Consider the following 23,643-nt stretch of genomic DNA (forward strand, 5'->3'; position numbering starts at 1 on the left):
GGAATTTATTTCATCTAGCAAACATTGAGTACCAATTATTTGCTAGGTCCTGTGCAAGGGATACAAAGATGATTAACACTCCTTACCCTTTTGGAGCTTAAAGCATAAGGAAGACAAGTTATTCTGTAAGGAAGATAAAGCATTCAAAAGTACTACAGAGAAAAACCAAGTATGCCTAAGTTTTGCTTTGCGAATGTTCTCCTCTTAAAGAATAGTTTCAAATTTTGAGACCAGTGGTTCCCCCTAAGTATAGAGCATTGAAATTAATACTTTATAATAAAACACTTATTGTTGCAGAATGTTAAAACTGCAGAACAGGCACCAGATGGTCAAGACAAGGGTGATGTGAGGATTAGTATCTGAGATTCACCTGGTCTGGAATTGTCATAGGCTACTATGCATCAGAATCACATGAAGGGCTTTCTAAAACAGACTGCTCGGCCCCACCCCCAAGGTTTCTGAGTTCATAGGTTTTAAGAGGTGAGTTGAACAATTCCCCAGGTGATACTGATGTTCCTGGTCCATACTGTGAGAACCACTAAGTTTGAGTACTGATTCACAAAGATAAAATTCCTTAAAAGAAATGTACTGTTTTAAGATACTGTAAAATGTGGAGGCAGGGCAAACCTTTATAAGGGCTGTTATGTATGAAATGTGCCTCTGACCCAAATCCACGGCCTTTGTGTAGATCACCAAGGAGACTTTGCATTAAGTTCAGAGTACAATACAAACTGGGCGTAGCTCTGTATTTACTCATTATGTGCACGTGGGAAACTTTAGTAAAATATCACCTCCTTATTGAGACAAGTTTGGACATGTGGCCTTAAGCCTCTGTTGAACAGGAGAAGTGAAGCTATTTGCAGTTATATAATTTTCTAATTTGAAATCATGACAAGCAGTCTTACAACAAATTTAAAATTAAAAACTCTTTATCCAAGTCACCAATGAAACAGGATTCTGATTCATTAATCATGTCTTGCCCATTTTCTTCAACAAACCTGATGTCCTATAGTGAGCTTATACAGTGTGAGGCATATTTCGTAGCAACGTTGGTTGATTGCCAAGGAGACTCTGCTGCTGTTCTGGATAAGCTCATGTTTCCCTTTTCCCTAGCTGCTAATAGAAGGGCAACTCACGGTGCAGGGTCAAGGGCAAGAAGCTGGGGGAGTAAAGGCTACACATCTAGCCTAATAATAGAGATCTGAGGTGGTCATGAGGAGACTATGTTCTTTTGATTCCATTCCTCAGCAGCAAAAGTACTTGAGTTCAGATGATAAACTTGAAGTTGTAGGCTTGGAAGAGTATCAGCTCAGTATATCCTTCCTTGCATAAATACAAGGGAAAGGCCAAGGGATAATCAGTGTTAACCTGCCAGGTCCAAGGATCTTTTATCCCTGACTTCATCTGAGTCACAAGATTTCTCTAATAAGAGAAACTCTGCTACTCTGAGGAAAATTGTCCCTTATGGGAGCCCCCAGTCAGAGGTAAGGATAGTTCTTTCACGTGGAGGTCCAAAATTCTGGACTTCTAGAAACAAGTGAAGTGTCCTAAAGTCTCCTATTTATTGTTTCTCTTCCAGTATTGTGCCATCGATTCTTGCATAAAATTCTGGAATGCTGGCTCTTCATGGCTTTCCTCTGTAACTGCAAGGAAAAAGGGCAATTCTTTTTCAACTCTTTCATTAGATAAACTGATTAGAGCCCCTGTCACCCATCCATCAGAAAACAGTACGTTACTTCTAAGAAACTAAGTACTCACTTCCCTCAAAAAGGAAATGTCTCCTAGAAGCATGCTCTATCATACTGCCCAAAATGTAGTTTCTTTATAAGTAGAAAGAATACCTCCCTCATAGTAACTAAAATAAGGTCCCACTTGTAGGTATTTTTAACCAAGAGAAATGAAAACATATGTCTACACAAAGATCTATTTGGAAATGTTTATAGTTGCTTTACTCATAATAGCTAAAATCTACCCAAACATCAATCCACTGGGGAATGGATAAACTGTGGTACATCCACAATAATGGAGTATCACTCAGCAAAAAAAAAGAATATACTACTGATGCATGCAACAACACGGAGAGACTACACTGCTGAGTCAAAAAAGGCAAATGCAAAAGGCTAAATACTGTGATTCTATTTCTACGGCATTCTGGAAAAGGAAAGATCAAAGGAACAGAAATCAGTCAGTGGTTGCCAGGCACTAGGTGTTCAGGATGGGGACTGAAAAAAAGGGGGCATGAGGAAGTTTTGGGGGGCGAGGGAAATGTTCTACACTCCAATTGTGATGGTGGTTACAAGAAAGTATATATTTGTTAAAGCTCATCAAACTATATACTCAAAAAGGTGAGTTCTACTGTTGGTAAATTACATCTTAACAAACCTGATTAAATGAGGCAATTTACATGTAAAACCCAGCCAAAGAATAACGAGGTTTGCTCTTGGCCATAGCTAAGACCTAAATCCTATGGTTGGTTTTTTTGTTTTTGTTTTTTTTTTTTTGAGACGGAGTCTTGCTCTGTCACCCAGGCTGGAGTGCAGTGGCACAATCTCGGCTCACTGCAAGCTCCGCCTCCCAGGTTCATGCCATTCTCCTGCCTCAGCCTCCTGAGCAGCTAGGACTACAGGTGCCCGCCACCACGCCTGGCTAATTTTTTTGTATTTTTAGTAGAGACGGGGTTTCACTGTGTTAGCCAGGATGGTCTCGATCTCCTGACCTCGTGATCCACCCACCTCGGCCTCCCAAAGTGCTGGGATTACAGGTGTGAGCCACAACGCCCGGCCTTTTTTTTTTTTTTTTTTTTTTTTTTTTGAGACCAAGTTTCACTCTTGTTACCCAGGCTTGAGTGCAATGATGAGCTCTCAGCTCACTGCAGCCTACGCCTCCAGGTTCAAGTAATCCTCCTGCCTCAGCCTCCCAAGTAGCTGGGATTACAGGTGCCCACCACCAAGCCCAGCTAATTTTTTGTACTTTTAGTACAGATGGGGTTTCGCCATGTTGGCCAAGCTGGTCTCAAACTCCTGGCCTCAGGTGATCTGCCCACCTCGGGCTCCCAGAGTGCTGGGATTATAGGCGTGAGCCACCGCGCCAAGCCTATGGTTGTTTCAAGAATCAGATTCTGGCAGGGCATCGTGGCTCACGCCTGTAATCCCAGCACTTTGGGAGGCCGAGGTGGGCGGATCGCTTCAGGCCAGGAGTTCGAGACCAGCCTGGCCAACATGGCGAAACCCCATCTCTACTAAAAATATAAAAAATTAACCAGCTATGATGGCGTGTACCTGTGGTCCCAGCTACTCGGGAGGCTGAAGTGGGAGAATTGCTTGAACCTGGGAGGCAGAAGTGGGAGAATCGCTTGAACCCAAGAGGCAGAGGTTGCAGTCAGCCGAGATCGTGTCACTGCACTCCAGCCTAGGCAACAAAGTAAGACCCTGTCTCAAAAAATAATAGTAACAATTAGATTCTGCTCACAGGTCATAAAACTATGCCAAGTGGAATTTGTGTTTCCAGAGCCAATCTATCCTTACTGTTTTAGTCCATACCACCTTATGTATTCTTTTTGTTTGTTTTTGAGACGGTCTTGCTCTGTCGCCCAGCCTAGAGTATTGTGGCACAATCATAGCTCACGATAGCCTCAAACTTCTGGGCTCAAGCAACCCACCCACCTCAGCCTCCCAAGCAGCTTGGACTACAGGTGTGAGTAACCACGCCCAGCTATTTTTTTCTTTTTTGTGGAGACTGAGACTCACTATGTTGCCCAGGCTTGTCCAGAACTCCTGGTCTCAAGCAATCCTCCTGTCTTGGCCTCCCAAAGCGGTGGGATTACAGGCATGAGCCACCACACCCAGCCCTTACATATTCTTAAAACAAAATACGAATAACAACAAACAAACGTCCTGGATCCCTCAAATCAAGTTAGGACCTAAAGATAAGAAGACATAAGACCAACAAAAGGCCTGTAATCAGCTCAGTATTAACCAGCCAGTAAGCAGGACAGGAACTCTCAATATAGGAAACTCTTTTCTGGTGCTGTATCCTTTACCATCTCCTCTCCCCCACTATTACTGGCTACATGCTTAACAATAATGGGCAAACAATGTGAGGATAAGCAGATGCTCTGTTGCCATGGGCCACCTCAGCCACCTCTCACCTCTGTGGTCAATGTCATCAGTATCGCTGTCTGCTTCTTCATCCTCTTCATCCAAGGTTCCTCGAGTCAGGATCAAATCAGAAGGGTGCAGCACAGGAGATACGCTGTCTACAGTGAAAACACCTATCAGTGCATATGCCTCCTTAAAAAGGTGATTTTGAATCACTGAGTAACTATGATCATAAACTGGCAGGATGAAAGTGCTCACGATACATATAAATGCAGGATCTTACCTCTTCTAAATGTATTGTTAATACCACTTAACATTTCTATAATAGCTTAGTTCACAAAGTGCTTTCATAAGGCAAATAGCCCTAGGAGTACCATATAAGCTGAGGGAAATAATTTTCAAGAAGCTTGTCTTAGTAGTAGCATCATTCTTTCTTACTGGCTCATAGCTTGGAAGGGGTGATGGTTTTTCCTATGAAAGCTAACAACATTTGAGCAGATCCAGTGTGCTGGTGAGTCACAGTGAAAGTGGAGTGCTAAGGAAGCCTCCTGGTGGAAATGTAAGTTCAGAGAAGGTCTGCAGAAAATACAGGGTGAAATGATATTGAGGAGTCAGGGTATTATTTAAGAGGAGGAGAGAGGGGAAAAATAGAAAATCAAATACACTAATAGAAGTAAAATTCCTTATTCAGAAAAACTAGTAAGGGCTGAGCTCCAGTAATCAGAAAGGAGTCTAATCAAGTCACTACTGCCATGGCAGGACATGGCCACTCTCTCTTACAGGAGCCTATGAGGCTTGAGAGAGCTCAGCTAGAGAATAAGGGTGGCCAGAGACAGCAATATCAACTGGCACAAATCTCAAGGGGCCTGTGGGCCTCAAAAAGGAGGAGGACAGGACATGCTGACAGTAAATGCTTCATTCTGTGCCCAACTAACAATTATGCAACTATACTTGTGACTTTCCTCAAATGATTGACTTAAAACTCTCTCAACCTTCAACAGGTTAGCTGATTACAGCAGACCCTTTGCAGCAGTAGTTTTAACATTCACTTCACATATTCAGAAGTGATTCTAAAGGACTGTGGCACATAGGAATGTATTTTGCTGAGCTATGCAACAGGATGGCACAAGTGAGTTCACTTAACTGGTAAACCCGGTCCGTTACTAGCTTTGCTGTTCTCTACTAAACACAGAGCAGTAACTTTCATGAACAGAAACATCACTCCTTTAAGAAAGATGTCACAGAAAAAAAAAACAAATGCTAGTGTTGGTAATGAGAAGAAAAAATAAATGTACAATTTATTACAATAAATAAATAAATGGAGCTTTTCTTTTAAGTACAGTCAATTTGGTTGCAGGATCCCACTAAGCTGCAACAGACTTGCACCTGAATCTTGAGGGCAGTCCCTCAATATACAGGGGTGGGGATGGAAGGTGGGCTGTAAATGAAAACTAACCTAAAAACCCCTGGAGAGCCAATGATAAAACTAACTAAAAAAATTTTAAAAATTCAGTAAAGTAGCAGAATAAAAGATGAATATACAGAAATCAAAAGCCTTCATACATACAAACATAAACCAGTTATAAGATACAATGGTTCAGAAAATCCCATTTTCAACAGTAATGAAGAAGGTTAAATACTTAGAATAAATTTCAAGCTGGGGCCAGGCATGGTGGCTCATGCCTGTAATCCCAACACTTTGGGAGGCTGAAATGGGCAGATCACCTAAGGTCAGGAGTTCAAGACCAGCCTGGCCAACATGGCGAAACCCTGTCTCTACTAAAAACGCAAAAATTAGCTGGATGTGGTGGCACGTGCCTATAGTCCCAGCTACACAGGAGGCTGAGGCACAACAATTGCTTGAACCCAGGAGGCAGAGGTTGCAGTGAGCCAAGATTGCGCCATTGCACTCCAGCCTGGGTGACAGAGCAAGACTCCGCCTCAAAAATACATACATACATACATACATACATTTCAAGCTGGGTGTAGTGGTTCACACCTGTAATCCCAGCACTCTGGGTGGCTGAGGCGGGCAGATCTCTTGAGCCCAGGAGTTCGAGACCAGCCTGGGCAACATGGCAAAACCTCATCTCCACTAAAAATACAAAATTTAGCCAGGCATGGTGGCAGGCGCCTCTAGTTCCAGCTACTTGGGAGGCTGAGGCAGGAGAACAGCTTGAACCCAGGAGGCAGAGGCTGCAGAGAGCCAAGATCACACCACTGCACTCCAGTCGGGGTGACAGAGCAAGACCCTGTCTCAAAATAAATACATAAACATGATTTGTTTTTTAAAAAAATTAAAAAGAAACAGGCAAAAACTCTTGTTCAAAAAGGTTGGCTAAAATAACAAAAATATTTTGAAAAGAAATAAGAAAAATCTACATGTAGAAAACTATAAACACTCCTGAAAGACACAAGTAGACCTGACAAATACAAAGACACTCTGTGGTCTTGGGTAGCAAGACTGAACATCATAGAGATGTCACTTCTCCCTAAATTAATTATGAATATAATGTAATCCCAACAAAAATAGCAAAAAGCTTTTTTAGGGAACTAGATAAAGCTGATACTCAGTTCATGTGGAAGAACATGTAAGGACAGCCAAATAAAAATTAGGAGGAGAATCTGATCTAGCAGATATTGGAACATAATTACATAATTAAAAGAACACGGTACAGGCATAAAAGTAAATAATCCTTGCTCATCAAAGCAAGTTAAAAGAAAAAAAAGTTGGCTGGGGATGGTGGCTCACGCCTATGATCCCAACACTTTGGGAGGCCAAGGCAGGAGGACTGCTTGAGGCCAAGAGTTCAAGACCAGCCTGGGCAACATTGTGAGACCTTGTCTTTATTAAAAATTTCCTTAAAACTAGCCAGACGTGGTGGCAAACACCTGTAGATCTAGCTACTCTGGAGGCTGAGGCAGGAGGAATGCTTGAGCCCAGGAGTTCAAGGCTGCAGGGAGCTACGATTGCACCACTACACTCCAGCCTGGGTGACAGAGTGAGAAACTACCTCAAAAATAAATAAATAAATAAATAAATAAATAAATAAATAAAAAGGAAATGGTCCAGTGAAATAATATAGAAATATATTGAAGTACGCATGGAACTTTAGTATATTATACATACAGAATCTCAAAACGCTGTTACAAGCCAGGTGTAGTGGCATACACCTATCCGAGCTAGTTGGCAGGCTGACATGGAAAAATCGCTTGAGCCCAGGAGTTCCAGACCAGCCTCAGACCTCATCTCTTAAAAAAAAAAAAAAAAAAAAAAAAAAAAAAAAGAACACTACCCCCCCAAAAACAAACAAACAAACAAACAAAAAACTCACTAAGGCAAAGGCAGACTTTTAAATAAATCATACAGATACAACTATTTATGAAAAAAATAACACCAACCTATATACCTCATACTATACCCAGGAATAAACTCGAATCGGGGATCTAAATTTAGAAAATAAAACCAGACAAATCTACAAACAAACATAGGTGAACTCCTCTTTAACACAGATGTATATAGAGGCTTCCTAACTGTGACTTAAAATCCCAGATCCAATAAAAGATAGATCAATTTGACTACATCAAAACAAAATAAGAACTTTTGCATGGCAAAATAACATCATGAACAAAGTCAAAGGATAACTGATAGGGAGAAAATATTAAATATTTGCAACATATAATCACAGAAAAATTGATATTCCTATTATATCAATGGATATTAAAACTAATGGATGAACCTTAGAAAATTAAAAGGGTATTTATAGTCTCAAAGCATCACTTCACAAAATTCTTATTACAAAGAGAAAAACAGCCATATTTTAAAATAGTAATTTTTGTTGTTGTTTTTAAGACGGAGGGAGTCTCACTCTGTCACCCAGGCTGGAGGGCAGTGGCGCGATCTTTGCTCACTGCAACTTCCACCTCCCGGGTTCAAGAGATTCTCCAGCCTTAGTGAGTAGCTGGGAATACAGGCATGTGCCACCACGCCCGGCTAATTTTTTGTATTTTTAGTAGAGATGGGGTTTCACCATGTTGGCCAGGCTGGTCTCGAATTCCTGACCTCAAGTGATCCACCTACCTGGGCTTCCCAAAGTGCTGGGATTACAGGCATGAGCCACTGCGCCCGGCCTAAAAATAGTAATCCTTTATGAAAAATGTAGCATACACCACTTTATAAAAATATTCAAAGTTAACATCACCAGTAACGGGACAAATCAACATCATGTGCCTCCCGATGTGACTCCCTGAAAAAACACAACTTCTGTAAAGTTCTGCCAAAAATTAGTCACCCAAATCAAATCACAAGGAAACATGAGACAAACCTAAATTGAAGGATGCTCTATAAAATAACTGTCCTACATGCTTAAAAAATATCAGTCATGAAATACAAAAACAGACTAAGGAACTGTTCCAGATTCTAAAGGAGTATAAGGCATGTGAGAATTGAATACAACACACATCCAGGATTTTCTCCTGCTATCATGGGGAAATGGCTACATCTGAATAAGATCTATATGTTAGCTAATATTATAGTATTATGTCAATGCTAATTTCCTGATTTCTGATAACTGCACTGAGGTTATATAAAATTATATCCTTGTTTTTATTAAAAAGACACTGAATTATTCAAGGTAAAAGAGTATTATATCTGTAACTTACTCAAATGATTCAGGAAAAATATATATTTATATAACATATAAAGTCATATACAGATAGAGAAAATAAAGTAAACATAGAATGTTAACATTTTGGGAATCTGATTGAAGATTTATGGCAATTATTTGTATTATTCATGTAACTTTTCTGTAAATCTGAAATTAAGGTCAAACCATAAAGAAAAAAAAAAATTATAAAAAAAATTGAGGAGGGTTAAAAGTGTTAGAAACAAACAAAAAAAAACCACAGCAGACATCAAGCATATTGCCAAAGTAAAGCAAAAACTTCCTGAAAGAGGAATCCAAAGTGATACAGCTATATATAATTTCCAGTTGTTTGCCTTTCCAAATCCTTTATTTTTTAATATATGTAAGCATATGCGTGTGTTGTGTGTGTATATGTGTGTGTGTATATATATAACCACGTTTCCTTTATCTTTTTCTCTTTATCTCTCTCATATATAAATAGAATTCTGCTGAGTAGAAATAAGTGTAACCGGCCAGGCGTGGTGGCTCATGCCTGTAATCCCAGCACTTTGGGAGGCCCAGGTGGGCAGATCATCTGAGGTTGTGAGTTTGAGACCAGCCTGATCAACATGGAAAAACCCCATCTCTACTAAAAATACAAAATTAGGGGCCGCGCGCGGTGGCTCAAGCCTGTAATCCCAGCACTTTGGGAGGCCGAAACGGGTGGATCACGAGGTCAGGAGATCGAGACCATCCTGGCTAACACGGTGAAATCCAGTCTCTACTAAAAAATACAAAAAACTAGCTGGGCGAGGTGGCGGGCGCCTGTAGTCCCAGCTACTCGGGAGGCTGAGGCAGGAGAATAGCTCGAACCCGGGAGGCGGAGCTTGCAGTGAGCTGAGATCCAGCCACTGCACTCCAGCCTGGGCCACAGAGCAAGACTCCGTCTCAAAAAAAAAAAAAAATACAAAATTAGCCAGGGGTGGCGGTGCATGCCTGTAATCCCAGCTACTCAGTAAGGCTGAGGCAGGAGAATCACTCGAACCTGGGAAGCAGAGGTTGCGGTGAGCTGAGACTCCAGCCTGGGCAACAAGAGCGAAACTCGGTCTCAAAAAAAAAAAAAAAAGAAATAAGTAAGTGTAACCTTTTTTTAGTTCCTAACACCAAGAAACCCTCCAATACCTTTGGCAGTCCCTGCATCCAAGGCTACAGAACCCATATCTTTTCGAAGGCGTTCCAGTTGTTCTCTCTGCTGTTGGCTCTCTGCACTGGCCTGTATATATAGAGAAAAATGTCATCATATTCAAAAAGGAGTCCCAAATTAGATGCCAGACTTCTCAGTGGAGACGAAGAATTATACAAATACTAGAGGCTACATAAAAACTGATGTAGATAAGGGACGTCCAGTATAGGGACAGAAACACTAAGTAGCGTGGACCTGGGTTACAGCAGAAGTTCAGACTAGAGAGCTCTGCAGACTGATTTAAAGGATTCAGAAACTGAACACAAAAAGATTTCAAAAGAACCCTCAATTCCAAAGTGTTGAGTTCAGTCCAGGGTGGATCTCCTGCTCTGTTAATTAAACTGGAACATTTCAACTGGTTAGGCAAAATGCCTAGATAGAAAGCATTACTCTTTTTATTCATCCCCAGCCTACAAAATGAAAAAACAAAAGATATAATAAAATTTATTATATGGGAAAAAAACACAAAAACCTGAAGTAGACATAGCAGGAAGGCTCAAAGACAAGGGATCCAATGAGCCTATGGAAGCAGGACACTCAATCATTTGGGATAAGAGAAGGCTGGGCATGGTGGCTCAGCCTGTAATCCTAGTACTACAGGAGGCCCAGCAGGGAGGATCGCAGGAGCTCAGGAATTTGAGACCAGCCTGGAAAACATAGTGAGACCTTGTCTGTACAAAAATTTACAAAATAAAATTAGCCAGGCATGTGGTATATACATGTTGTCCTAGCTACTCGGGTGGCTGAGATGGGAGGATCGCTTAAGCCTTTCAAAAGGTTGAGGCTGCAGTCAGCCGTGATCATGCCACTGCACTCTGGCCTGGGTGACAGAGTGAGACCCTTTCTCAACAACGAAAAAAGGAGTTGTGAATCACCACCATACTCTATACAAAATTCTACAACTAGTTTTAAATTGACCTCTGAGAGGGAAGAAACATTAAGGAGCCTTTCTGCACCCAGACAACATACATACAAATGTACAAATTTAAATTAACAAGTATTTAGAAGATACACTGAAATTTCATTAGTCAATTGTACCTCAATAAAGCTACAAAAAACTTTTTTAATTAAATAAAAGATACATTAATAACCAAAACAAAAGCACTTATGTCATCAGGATTGAGCTGGGTTTTTTTAATGGCCCTTCTAAAATATACCAACAGCCTCCCTTCTTACCAGTGATTTTTTCAGACGTTCATATTCAGGACGATACTCCCTGTAAAGAGAAACACTTTCTAAATTCCTTTGCTTAATCATCTATCCTACTTACTCTCCACATCCCTTATGTCCTCTGTTTTCCTAAGACTCTGACAATAATAAAATATCTGACTTCATTCAACATCAGATGTAACAAATCTTAGTCACTGATAGAGTCTACCCAATGGAATTAAAAGCCAAGGTGCCCGCTCCCACCTTGGAACCAGGAGACACAATCCTGACTGCTGGGCTGGAAAGATTAATACTGGTGAGAACATGACTGATGAACTCATCATTCATTTGAGATAAAAGGCTGAGATAAGTAAAAGATAAGCCTGTTGAGCTCAGGATATGCAACATACAATTATGTGCTTTACTTGAACACCAACAGTGAAAGGATACAGAGAAGAGTCTATCCTAAGGTTTTTTTGTTTTTTTTTTTTTTTTTTTTTTTTTTTTTTTTTTTTTTTTGAGACGGAGTCTTGCTCTGTAGCCCGGGCTGGAGTGCAGTGGCCGGATCTCAGCTCACTGCAAGCTCCGCCTCCCGGGTTTGCGCCATTCTCCTGCCTCAGCCTCCGGAGTAGCTGGGACTACAGGCGCCCGCCACCTCGCCCGGCTAGTTTTTTGTATTTTTAGTAGAGACGGGGTTTCACCGTGTTAGCCAGGATGGTCTCGATCTCCTGACCTCGTGATCCGCCCGTCTCGGCCTCCCAAAGTGCTGGGATTACAGGCTTGAGCCACCGCGCCCGGCCCCTAAGGTTTTGATAATACCCCTGTGTCTAATGAATCAAAATCAAAATAACGTGTCTGAAAACCAAAACATGGTTGTTAGGATCTTGCAAAATATGAAGCCAAAGACACACGCTAATAAGCCGGCTATCGTGCCACAGGCCTAAGGAAAGTGTACAGGACTCTGACTCCACTTTCCTTTAGTTAAATGGAATTCCAGTATTAACAATGACAACAGTTATAACATTTATTATAAAATATGCTTACTATATGTCAGCAATTGTGATAAGTGCTGTATACATGTTTTCTCAGTCTTCACAACAACCTTAGTGCCAAATCCAGCCTACTGCCTGTTTTCATAAATGATGTTTTACTGTAACCCACGCCCATTCATTTACGAATTGTCTAAGGACGCTTTTGTCCTACAATGGCAGACTTCAGCAGTTGCAACAGATACTGTATGGTCCACAAAGCCTGAGATATCTATTATTTAGCTCTTTACAGAAAAGTCTGATGATCCCTGCTCTTAATCACTCAATACAATGAAGATTTATACTTCCATTAAAAAAAAAAAAAGTTAAAGGGAACTTGTTACACCCTACGTGTGATCTGATTCAATAGATATGCAAGGCAAATATAATATATACATCATGAAAACTTAACGCTTCTCCTGGAAAAACTGCTTTCATATCAGAATTGTAGGTTATTAAGAATGTCATCAATAGAATTTTCCTCTATCCTCACCTTTCATATTCTTCGGCAGCACTGGTAACTTGCACGAAGAGTTCATCTAATCCAGTGCCCAGAACAGCAGAGACACCCACCACCTGCCAAAAAGCATCATCAATGCCACATATTTTTTAATGAAGTATATTCACTTGTTCAAATGTCATAAAATCTTAGTAAGAGAGGTTTATGCTTTGAGAAGTCTTTGGCAAAAAGCCAGGCTAAAAAAGAACAGCACACCTAGTCAAAAGTCACAGAAATAAGTCCATGGAAAATAAAAAAATTGACAAAGAAAGATATGGCCTGAGTGCAGTGGCCCATGCCTGTACTCCCAGTACTTTGGGAGACTGAGGCAGGAGGTACACTTGAGGCCAAGCATTCAAGACCAGCCTGGGGAACATAGCGAGATCCCAGTCTCTACAAAATGTAAAAAATTAGCTGGGTATGGTATACCGCACGTGCCTATAGTCTTAGCTGCTTGGTAGCTGAGTCAGGAGGATCCCTTGAGACCAGAAGGTCAAGGCTGCAGTGAGCTGTGATCCTGTCACTACACTCTGGCCTGGGTAAAACAAAGCAAGATCCTCTCTCCAAAAGGAAAAAAGAAGAAGAAAAAAAAAGATATAATTAGGACTGAACAATTAACAGGACTTATTATCTATTCCCTAACAAACCAAACCAAATCACTTTCTGCTTTGTCTATGCCTTTGCTTGGGCAATTAACCCACTCTGCCTTTGCCTACATAAATCTTACCCTTCTTCAAAGCATACCTCTAATGCTATATCCTCCAAAATCTGTCATTTCGATCTGCCACCCAACTTCCAATCTTTCTTAAGGTACTTACTATATCATCTGTTTTAATTCTGTGTGTAGCCTTCTCTCCCAAATAGACTATAAACTCTGAAGTTGGGGTCCCTATCTTATTCTTCTTGTACACTCCACAATTTTTAATAAGCAATGCTTTAAAAGTTACTTTTCAGTAGGTAATAAGCTTCCTTTCTCAGCCAGGTTCAAAGCCAGTCCTATGGGTTAACAGGTTATCTGGAGAGGCTGTCAGTGTGAGCAGGAGAGAAAATTTACCCTGAGTGAGCTGTAAAACTCATCTAACACCAGGCTCATTGAACGAGTCAGGTTACTGACATATGTAGTCTCTTGATTTAAGGCATCTTGGAAAGCCTCAAAATCCTGCATCCATTCCACTGCAAAGCTGTGGTCAATGATGTCAGTCTGTACCAGAGAGAAGTCAATTATGAGCAACCAGAGACAACAAACACAAAATTTATTCTTTTAATTAAGTGGTGACAGCAAAGAGCGTATCATCCATATATTTTATTTCTCTGCTTCTATTTCCCCCTCCACTGCAACAAGCCACAAAGAACCACGATCATCGTGTAGTCAGTGTAACTAAATGAAGATATATATTCTCTTGGTTCACCCTCTACCATCCACTGCCAAGTAACCAGGGCCAGAATGGACACCAGCACATTCTAGGCTCTGAAGTCAAAATGTCTCCTGCATCCTAGCCATCAACCAACAGAGAAGTTTAGTGTTTTTTAATTTGCCACTTCCAGTACACTAGCTGTCCCTCTCGTAATTACACAGTCTTGACTCTGAGGGATAATCTACACACTATGGTTGAAGTGCTACTCTACCTAGCCTAAAATAATTTTAGACAAGAGTTGGTAATAACTGCTCATTCAATTTGGTTGATTCATTTTCTCGAAGTGCCTATGAATTTGTTTCAATAAAGCCTGAATCTGGTCTCCAGCATCTGAAAAAATCTTTCTCACCCACCCAAACCTTCCAACCACAAGGTTCTGATGAAAAATGGTGAATCACAACAGGAAGAATACACTTACTTTATTCATGACCACAATGAAAGGCAGCTTGGTTTTGTACAAGATGCTGAAAAACCAAACATTGAGAAGTTATTAGTAAAAGCACATAAGCTCTTGCTTGTCCAGTGTCAGTATGTCGGGCTAAGTAAGAGAAGGGGAATGAGTTCAGAATCTAAAAAGTAGTCATCCATTTTTACATAACACTCATATAGTCTCTCCCAACAGGAAAACCACCACCACCCAGAAACAACACACGAACTCTCACTCTCGTTTGAAGTAATAATGCCTTAATATTGAACTTGTTTTTGTTTTGCTTTTTACCAAACTGGCATTTTTCAGAGAAGGAAATGAACATTTATTGAATATGTATTACAGGTTGAGAATTTCTTATCTGAAATACTTGGGACCAGAAGTGTTTTCAATTTCAGATTTTGGAACATTTGTAAATACTTATTGGTTGAGCATCCCAAATCCGAAAATCCAAAATCCTCCAATAACCATTTCCTCTGAGTGTCATGTCAGTGTTCAAAAAGTCTCAGATTTTGGAGCATTTCAGATTTCAAATTTTTGGATATGGGATGCTCAATCTGTATAGTCTAGGCACTGTGCTAATAAGCACCTTTATATGTATTATCTCCTTTATTCTTTACAAACAACATGTAAATATATACAATTTTTATTTGTCAATTGTACCTCAGTAAGGTGGGAAAAGAACATGAAAACTTTTTTCAATCTGTAAAGTAACATTTAAAAATGTTTCTACCCCCACCTTTATTGAGGTGTGGTTGACAAATAAAAACTATATGTATATTTAAGGTGTACAAAGGGATATTTTGATACACAGTTGACCCTTAAACAACATAGGTTTGAACTGTGAGATTTACTTTTCTTCCACCTCTGCCACCCCAAGACAGCAAAACCAACTCCTACTCTTAGACTACTCAAAGTGAAGATGATTAGGATGACGAGTTTTATGATGAGCCACTTCACTTAATCTATAGTTAATATATCTTCCCCTTATTTTCTCTAGCTTATTATATGAATACAGCATATACATACATATAATATATATAATGTGTGCTAATTTACTGTTTACGTTACCAGCAAGGTTTCCAAACAGCAGACCTTTAGTAATGAAGTTTGGGGGGAGTCAAAGTTATAGTCAGGTCTTCCACTCCGCAGGGGTTGGCTCCTCTAACCCCCAAATTGTTCAAGGGTCAACTGTATGTTTACATCACGAAATGATTACCAGCTGGGGGTGTTGGCTCATGCCTGTAATCCCAGCACTTTGGGAGGCCAAGCTGGGAGGACTGCCTGAGCCCACAAGTTCAAAACCAGTCTAGGCAACGTGGCGAGACCCCACCTCTAAAAATAAATAAATAAATAATATATATTTTTGTAAAGAAATGATTACCACCATCAGGCAAATCAAATAATTTTCTTTTAAACAATTAATATGAAAATGGGCCAGGCACAGTGGCTCATGCCTGTATTCCCAGCTCTTTGGGAGGCCAAGGCGGGCAGATCACTTGAGGTCAGGAGTTTGAGACCAGCCTGGCCAACACGGTGAAACCCCGACTCTACTAAAAATACAAAATTAGCTAAGCATAGTGACTACTCGGGAGGCTGAGGCAGGAGAATCACCTGAGCCCAGAAGGTGGAAATGGCAGTAAGGTGAGATCGTGCCATTGTACTCAAGCCTGGGTGACAGAGCAAGACTCTGTCTCAAAAAAATATAAATAAATAAACAATTAATATGAAAATGAAATAATGCTGTCAATCTTCAGATTTCTATTTGGATCAAGATTTCTTGCATCCAACACAAAGGGACATCCCTTGTCATATCAGAAGAGACAAATGTTGGTGATGACATTTGTGCACCCTCAAAATTAAATTCTCTCAGCTTTAATAACTGTCTGCCTTGCCTTGCTTCTCAGTCTTTTTTTTTTTTTTTTTTTTTTTTTTTTTTGAGACGGAGTCTTGCTCTGTCGCCCAGGCTGGAGTGCAGTGGTGCGATCTCGGCTCACTGCAAGCTCCACCTCCTGGGTTCATGCCATTCTCCTGCCTCAGCCTCCCTAGCAGCTGAGACTACAGGCGCCCACCACCCTGCCCGGCTAATTTTTTGTATTTTTAGTAGAGACGGGGTTTCACCGTGGTCTCGATCTCCTGACCTCATGATCCCCCCACCTCGGCCTCCCAAAGTGCTGGGATTACAGGTGTGAGCCACCCTGCCTGGCCACTCCTCAGTCTTAATGCACTAATATAATCCAGTGAGGCATGCCCTTCCTCTGCGGGGCAAACCTGTGCATTTTTTTGAGACAGGGTCTCACTCTGTTGCCCAGGCTGGAGTGCAGTGACATCATCACAGCTCTGCAGCCTTGGCCTCCCAGGCTCAAGCAATCCTCCCACCTCTGCCTCCCAGGTAGCTGGGATTACAGGCACACACCACCATGCCTGGCTAATGTTTTGTATATTTTGTAGAGATGGGGTTTGACCATGGTGCCCAGGCTAGTCTCAAACTCCTGGGCTCAGGCAATCCTTCCACCACAGCCTCCCCAAGTGCTGGGATTATAGGCATGAGCTACCATGCCTGGCCACCTGTGCATTTTAGAATTATGGATAAATCTTCTTATTCATGGTATCTCCTCACGTTACAATTTCACTCTACCAGCATCATCATTTAGGCCAGAGGACTCTATTCTTTTTTTTTTTTTTTTTTTTTTTTTGAGACAGGTTCTTGTTGCCCCAGGCTGGAGTGCAATGGCACAATCTGGCTCAATACAGCCTCAACCACCTGAGCTCAAGCAATCCTCCCGCATCAGCCTCCCAAGTAGCTGGGACTACAGGGGCATGCCACCACGCTGGCTAATTTTTTAAATTTTTTTATAGAGACACAGTCTTGCTATGTTGCCCAGCCTGGTCTCAAATTCCCAAGCTCAAACGATCCTCCCACTTTGGCCTCCCAAGTGTTGGGACGACAGACTCGGCCCAGAGGACTTTATTATCTTTAGACTTGGATTTTATTCAACTGGGAACAACTATCAGACAGCTCATATTCATACATCACCTTTTTGTAACAACAAGGGAGGAAGATCAGAGGGTACTGAGAGAGAATGCCAATAGCACATATGCCTCTTTTCTCCTCTGACCTTCCCCAACTCACAGCCACTCAACTGAAGAGCAAATCTGAATGAGCACAAACGCAGGGGTAAGCAATCAGATTTTTAAAAAATTTTAAAAAGAGGAAGAAGAGGAGAAAAAGGCCTTATACCTTGATGGAACACTGTCCCCACCAATAATCAATTACCTGCAGGCATAGAGCATGTTGGACATGAAGGTCACTGGGTTGGTACTTCTCGATGTGTCCATTACATAGATGACAACTGTTGGAAATGAGGATGCCTAAAGCCACAAAATAATCAAAGCCTTGGTCAGAGGGCTCATGACCTGTTCTCAAACTTTTTCCACCATCCTTAACAAGGGGAAACCACTTTAGTCAGGGTGTGCAGAGCTTCTACAACTCCCTCCCATATAAAGTCCAAGGCAATTGGAAATAAATGCTCATCCAGTCTAGCCCCTCTAGCTATTCTCAGTAGCAAGTCCTAGAATACTCACAAGGGCCTCAGTGATAATTGTCCCAGAAGCTGACCAAGTGAATACTTCAATCTGTCCGGGTGTGTCAATCAACACATATCTATGTCAAGAAAGATCATTAAAGAAGTGTTACATTTGTGTTATGCTGAAGGATATTCCATCATATAAGACAATAAACATCTGGTTATCCAAGACTGGAATAACCTCTGCACACTGCCAAATCTAACTTCCTCATATTGCCCTTAAACTGCACATGATGATCCCTTAGACTTTGTTCAATGACCAATATTCACGCTAATGGGCAGGAACAGCAGACCATGAGTTGCTGCAAATGATCACAGGGGAAACTTTTATAGAAACACAATGCATTTAAAATGAAAGACACAAAACCAGAATGTAAATCTCTTGGGAAACATCTGGTTGCTTAGGGCTGGGGTAAGTGTGGAACAGAGGAAGAAGAATGGGAGGAATGGTTTCATCTCAATCTATATCCTTTCAGAGGCTGATGGTATCCCAGATCCTCCATGAAGCCTAGAAATATGTCAACTACAGAGAAATAAATGGGTGTTACTGAAATCACTTACTTAGACATGTTCTGAGCCTTCTCAATAAATTTCATCACCTAAAAGAAAAAGATATTAATGACAACAAATTCTGATTTCAACACAAAATCACAGAGCCCTCTCCAGGGTGGCATACCTCACAGGCACTATCACCTACTGAATCCCTCAATCACCTACTGAACGTTTGCAATCTTAAGACAACAAGGAATAAACAGACTGAGCTAAAGCAACACAGCCACATCAGCAGCACTCCAATACCACCTCGGGGCACAATCCAAGGACCTGAGAAGCGGAAGACTTTGATCTGTCAATGTCAAGTAGTATCTCTTGTCAAAATGTTAACAGCCTGTCTCATGGCTTAACATCAGAGTGAAAAAAACAATGATTATAAAACACTCTTATAGAAATAGGTGACAAAGAAAACCTAAAGAATGACAAATATTTATCACAAGTAAAATGCCCCATCATTTTTCCATTCCATGACTGCTAGTCCATCCCACTCTCAAATATCCCCCATCCCAGCTTCAGGGTAATACCACAAGCAAAGAACATGTCAAGAAAATAACCCAGGTCTTTTAGATTTTTGTTAGCTGTCACAAATATTAAATGTGAAGTGTCTGACAATACTGATCACCTTCTCATAGTCTACTTCTCTGTCTGACAAAATGTCTACTTATTTTCTGTATTTATGTGCAGGTTTGCCGCTTTTCTTTATCAATGTGATCAAGCTAAGGAATTTAAGAGTCACAGATTTTTACACAGCCATATTGATATATTAAAGACAGACATACCTGATCAAATCTGGTAGCAAAGAGATTGAGTGAGGTCACTATGCCGCCATTGGGTCCAAGTCCATATCTAGACACCAAGTTGAGGACTGAAATCGCTTATAGATTAGATTATAAAGTTCACACCCAGGCTATCATTCACACAAAACAGCATTATGAAATTAGTGTTCCATTAATGAATATTGGCAACCTAATCCGTGACTACCACACAACCTTAACCACACAGGGAAACATTCAGTATCAAGGTCTGGCTCACTCATTTATGACTTTAGGAATGGCCAGGCAAAATGAAGAAAGCAAAGTGACCAAAATGTAATACAGGTGCATCAGGCAGTGACAGCTCCCTAGCATTGGCCATGAAGGCCACCTGTATAACACCTCCGGCTCTGATCCTCATAAACAAATTAAGCAGAGTACACATTTCACACAGCAATTTACTAAGAGTTAATCCAACTAAACCCACTCATTTCTGAGTTTCCCAGTCTAAAGAGGTGGTGACCAACAGATGATCCTCCAAGGCAAAATACTACCTTGTGGGACCCAGGTAGCTGTCAGTTATCCTATCCTACTCTCTGCTCTTTAATTACAACAGCCTGCCATCTGGGGAGACAGTAAAAAAACTAAAATCTCAAGCTGAAATAATATTTCTGATCACCTACCTCTGCCACAATCAGCTTCCATCCTTTTGCTTGTATATTTCACAGGGAAAAGGCAAAAACACTCTTTCAAGCCACAAATTACACAGAAACGAAGCCAGGAATGAGTCAAGACCAAAGTAGATGGAAAAGGATACTGTTTCATGACTTCTTTATACTTTACAGTGTCACGAATATCTGAGGAGAAAGAAAAGAATTAACTGGAATGTAATACATGCACATTCCCTACCAGCAGGAAAGTGAAACTGGCCTTCTAGCCTTCTCTTGTCAGCATTCTCTTCTACCACCTCCACTTTCACACTGGTTTCCTTCCTTACAAAGAATAAATGTCAAGTAATTCATGAAGAATGTTAGGGCTAGGAGCTCTAAAGTTATGGTAGAGAGTTTTGTCTCCACAAAGTGAGAAGTTTCACACAAGTTAAACACGCCTAGAAAAAGGGAGGCAAAAATCAAGGGGAAAAAAAAGCTTCTTACTAATTGCCTATTACTAACAAACGCAATGCAAAGGCAATGCAGACATGATTTTTAAAAAGGAATTAGGCTGGGCACAGTGGCTCACACCTGTAATCCCAGCATTTTGGGAGGCCAAGGCAGGAGGATCACTTGAGCCCAGGAGTTCAAGACCAGCCTGGGCAACATAGAGAGGCCTTGTCTCTCCAAACAAAACAAAACTAGCCCAGCATGGTGGCAGGAGGCTGAGGTGGGAGGATCACTTGAGCCTGGGATGTTGAGGCTGCAGTGAGCTGTGAATCACGCCACTGCACTCTGGCCTGGGTGACAGAGACTCTATAAAAAAACAACAACAACAACAACAACAACAAAAGCCTAAGCTGTTTAGGAACTCAAGCAAATCCAAAGGAAATGAAAGTAGATAGTTTAGAAAACATCAAAAAAGAAGGCACTGAAGACTGGCAGGCTGGAGAGTCTGACTCTATTGCCTAGGCTGGAGTGCAGTGGTGCTATCTTAGCTCACTACAACCTCTGCCACCCGGATTCAAGAAATTCTCCTGCCTCAGCCTCCCGAGTAGCGGGAATTACAGGCATCTGCCACCGCGCCTGGCTAATTTTTTGTATTTTTAGTAGAGATGGGGTTTCACCATCTTGCCCAGGCTGGTCTTGAACTCCTGACCTCTTCATCTACCTGCCTCGACCTCCCAAAGTGCTGGGATTACAGGGGTGAGCCACTGCGCCCGGCCTTTTCCATTCTCTTTAAAGCACTTCACACAAGTTATGTTACCGGTTTACTCACCAATATTGGCAGGAAAGGGAACTTCATGTACTGCTGGATCCAGGTTGATCACATAAGGTGGAGTGCCTTGGGCATGCAGGTGTCCTGTGAGCCTCTGCAGAGATATGGGGAGAAGGTTGGAAGGAGACAAAGAGGGGACAAGAGAGAACTTCCTTTACCACCCATGCCTTAAGAGTTTTGCACTTAGATTTTCTTTTACCTGAAATATCCACCCACTATATCCACCACCAAGATACAACTCTCAGTTCAAATGCTACCTTTCTTCATCACCCATCTAACAAAACTTCCCCTACTCATAGTCACTTGTTTACTTGTTTTGATTCTTCGTATGTGGGTTTTCTCTATCTCCTCCATTAAATATTTAGCCCCATGAATGAATCTTGTCAACCTAATTTTCGCTATATCCCCAGTGAATGGTACATGACAGGCGTGCAAGAAATAATTCTTCGGCAAATCTTCACCAAAACCTGTGTGCTAGCACTGTATTAATCTCTAAAGTTACTTGTAAGCCCCTGCCTTCGAGAAACTGGCAATTTTATCAGCAAGACAATTCCTGTACAACGTGGTAAGCTGACCGAGTATGCACTGAAGGTGCACAGAAGACAGCCTTAATTAACCTGGCTAGGGCCCGAGGAGGCTTTGCCGGGGAAGGAACTAAAGTTGATGGGAAACGACCGAAACCCATGCGCCGATACCCTCCAAATCCTCGGAGACCTCCCTCCCTTTCTCCCTGGCCTTCCGCCTGTCGGAGGCAACCTTTTGCGCTCCCCTACTACACCCACGCTGTGTACGTCACCTGTACAAAGGTGGTTTTCCCGGATCCCGCCATTCCCAACACCAACAGACACACCGGGTGCCGCGGACCCCCAGAAGCCTGGGGCTCAGCTGCAGCTGCGGGCGCCGCCATCTTCCTCCTGGCCCCGCCCACCTGACCATAGAGACACCGCATGGCTAGAGAAACTTCCGCGATGTTCTGGGCAGCGAACGAAAACAGAACCAAAGCGTCAGAAAGGAGCGTGAAGGGGCGCGGTAGTTGCCAGGGCATCTTCTTATTATCGGGCAGGGCTGGTGAGCCAACTAGTGACAGTGGCGAGGAAGTGGGGGCGCTGAGCAAGCGAGAGGAAGGCTGAAGGGAGCTAGGAAAGGGCTCTGATCTCTGCAGCCTGGGAGGGCTTTTGTCCCCAGGGGGAAGGCGAGAAGAGATGGGGTCCCGAGGGCAGGACTCACACAGCAAGAAAACGAGGCGCATGCCTCTCATTTCGAGCCCGCAGAGAGCGGGGAGCGGAGCCACTGGAGGACCGGCTGCTCGGGTTTATTCGGTAGCCGAGGCGGTTAAACAGTTCAGGGCTGGACCAGCCAGGACTGGAGCAGGGTGCAGCCTCCAGGGTTGCTGGGCAGCACCGAGACCCTTTGAGCACCGAACGGATAAACTACGGGAGTTTTCCGCACTTGCACGTTGTTCCCGCGAGTTGCAGGCGCAGGTTCCTGATGCTAGCGCTCATTCCTTGGTAATCACCCTCGGTGAACTACGCAGTTGCCGTGACCTTCAGGATGAATGCTTGGATTCCAGGTGCGAATAGGTACTGGAGGGGAGCTTCCTTCTCACTGAAGGGCTCTCAGAAACTCAGGAAAGATGATGAAAGAGCTTAGAAAAGTATTTCTGCTCGCAACCACCCAGTCTGTTTCTGTGGCCCTTTGTAGCTGCTAACAGTGTTCAGTAAGTCATAAGATCTGGCTTTCATACCCAGGCTCTGCCACTTGCTAGTGGTGTGAGTCATGGGCAATTCACTTAAACTCTCTGAACCTGTTTTCTCTTTTTAAAACTGAGATAGTACCTCCCAGGGTTGTGGTGAACGCACGTTGTAAATGATGAGCTAAATCCGTCATCTTTTACCACTAGCTGGATTCCCCTCACCTTGCATAATGTCTGGAACATTCTGGGTACTCAGAAATATTCTCTGGTATAAATAAAGGACAGTTGTGCACTTCCTAAAGTTTCATCAACTGAGAGAGGAATGTCTCATTTGTTCTTTCAGGTTTGCTGAGGGCCCCAGAAGGCTCCTTCCACCGTATCATAGGCTAATAAATAATTTTGTCAAGCCAGAGAAGCTAACAAAGGTGGAGACAATCCTTAAAGAAAAGATAGTGGCGGAAATGACGGTTCTGAACAAGCATATAAAACAAGCTCAAATCCAGCGGGAACAGCTACTGGAGGAATACAGGGAGCTATACCAAGAAAAGTTACTTGTCCAGGCTGAAAACAGGTTCTTTCTGGAATACCTGACTAACAAAACTGAAGAGTACACAAAGCAACCTGAGAAGGTATGGAACAGCTATTTA

General features: G+C 42.1%; 1 protein-coding gene and 1 non-coding gene across 2 annotated transcripts; one reads left to right on the forward strand and one right to left on the reverse strand.

Moving 5' to 3' along the window:
- Window positions 1–911: 911 nt before the first annotated feature.
- Window positions 912–22,867, reverse strand: GPN1 (GPN-loop GTPase 1). Its single transcript, XM_050753997.1, has 14 exons — window positions 22,100–22,867; window positions 21,304–21,397; window positions 20,192–20,231; window positions 19,402–19,468; window positions 18,632–18,669; window positions 18,069–18,147; window positions 17,761–17,855; window positions 14,475–14,520; window positions 13,696–13,842; window positions 12,636–12,718; window positions 11,142–11,181; window positions 9,905–9,995; window positions 4,148–4,255; window positions 912–1,643 (listed from the first exon to the last, which is right to left on the reverse strand). Exons 1-14 carry the CDS (start codon window positions 22,559–22,561, stop codon window positions 1,558–1,560), a joined length of 1,476 nt encoding a protein of 491 aa, XP_050609954.1. The 5' UTR covers window positions 22,562–22,867; the 3' UTR covers window positions 912–1,557.
- LOC126934545 (small nucleolar RNA SNORA36 family) lies at window positions 10,255–10,383 on the forward strand. The gene has a single exon (XR_007719010.1). It is a non-coding gene; the product is annotated as a small nucleolar RNA SNORA36 family (small nucleolar RNA).
- Window positions 22,868–23,643: the final 776 nt, after the last annotated feature.

This window comes from Macaca thibetana, chromosome 13 (assembly GCF_024542745.1).
Source record: "Macaca thibetana thibetana isolate TM-01 chromosome 13, ASM2454274v1, whole genome shotgun sequence".
NCBI classification, from domain to species: domain Eukaryota; kingdom Metazoa; phylum Chordata; class Mammalia; order Primates; family Cercopithecidae; genus Macaca; species Macaca thibetana.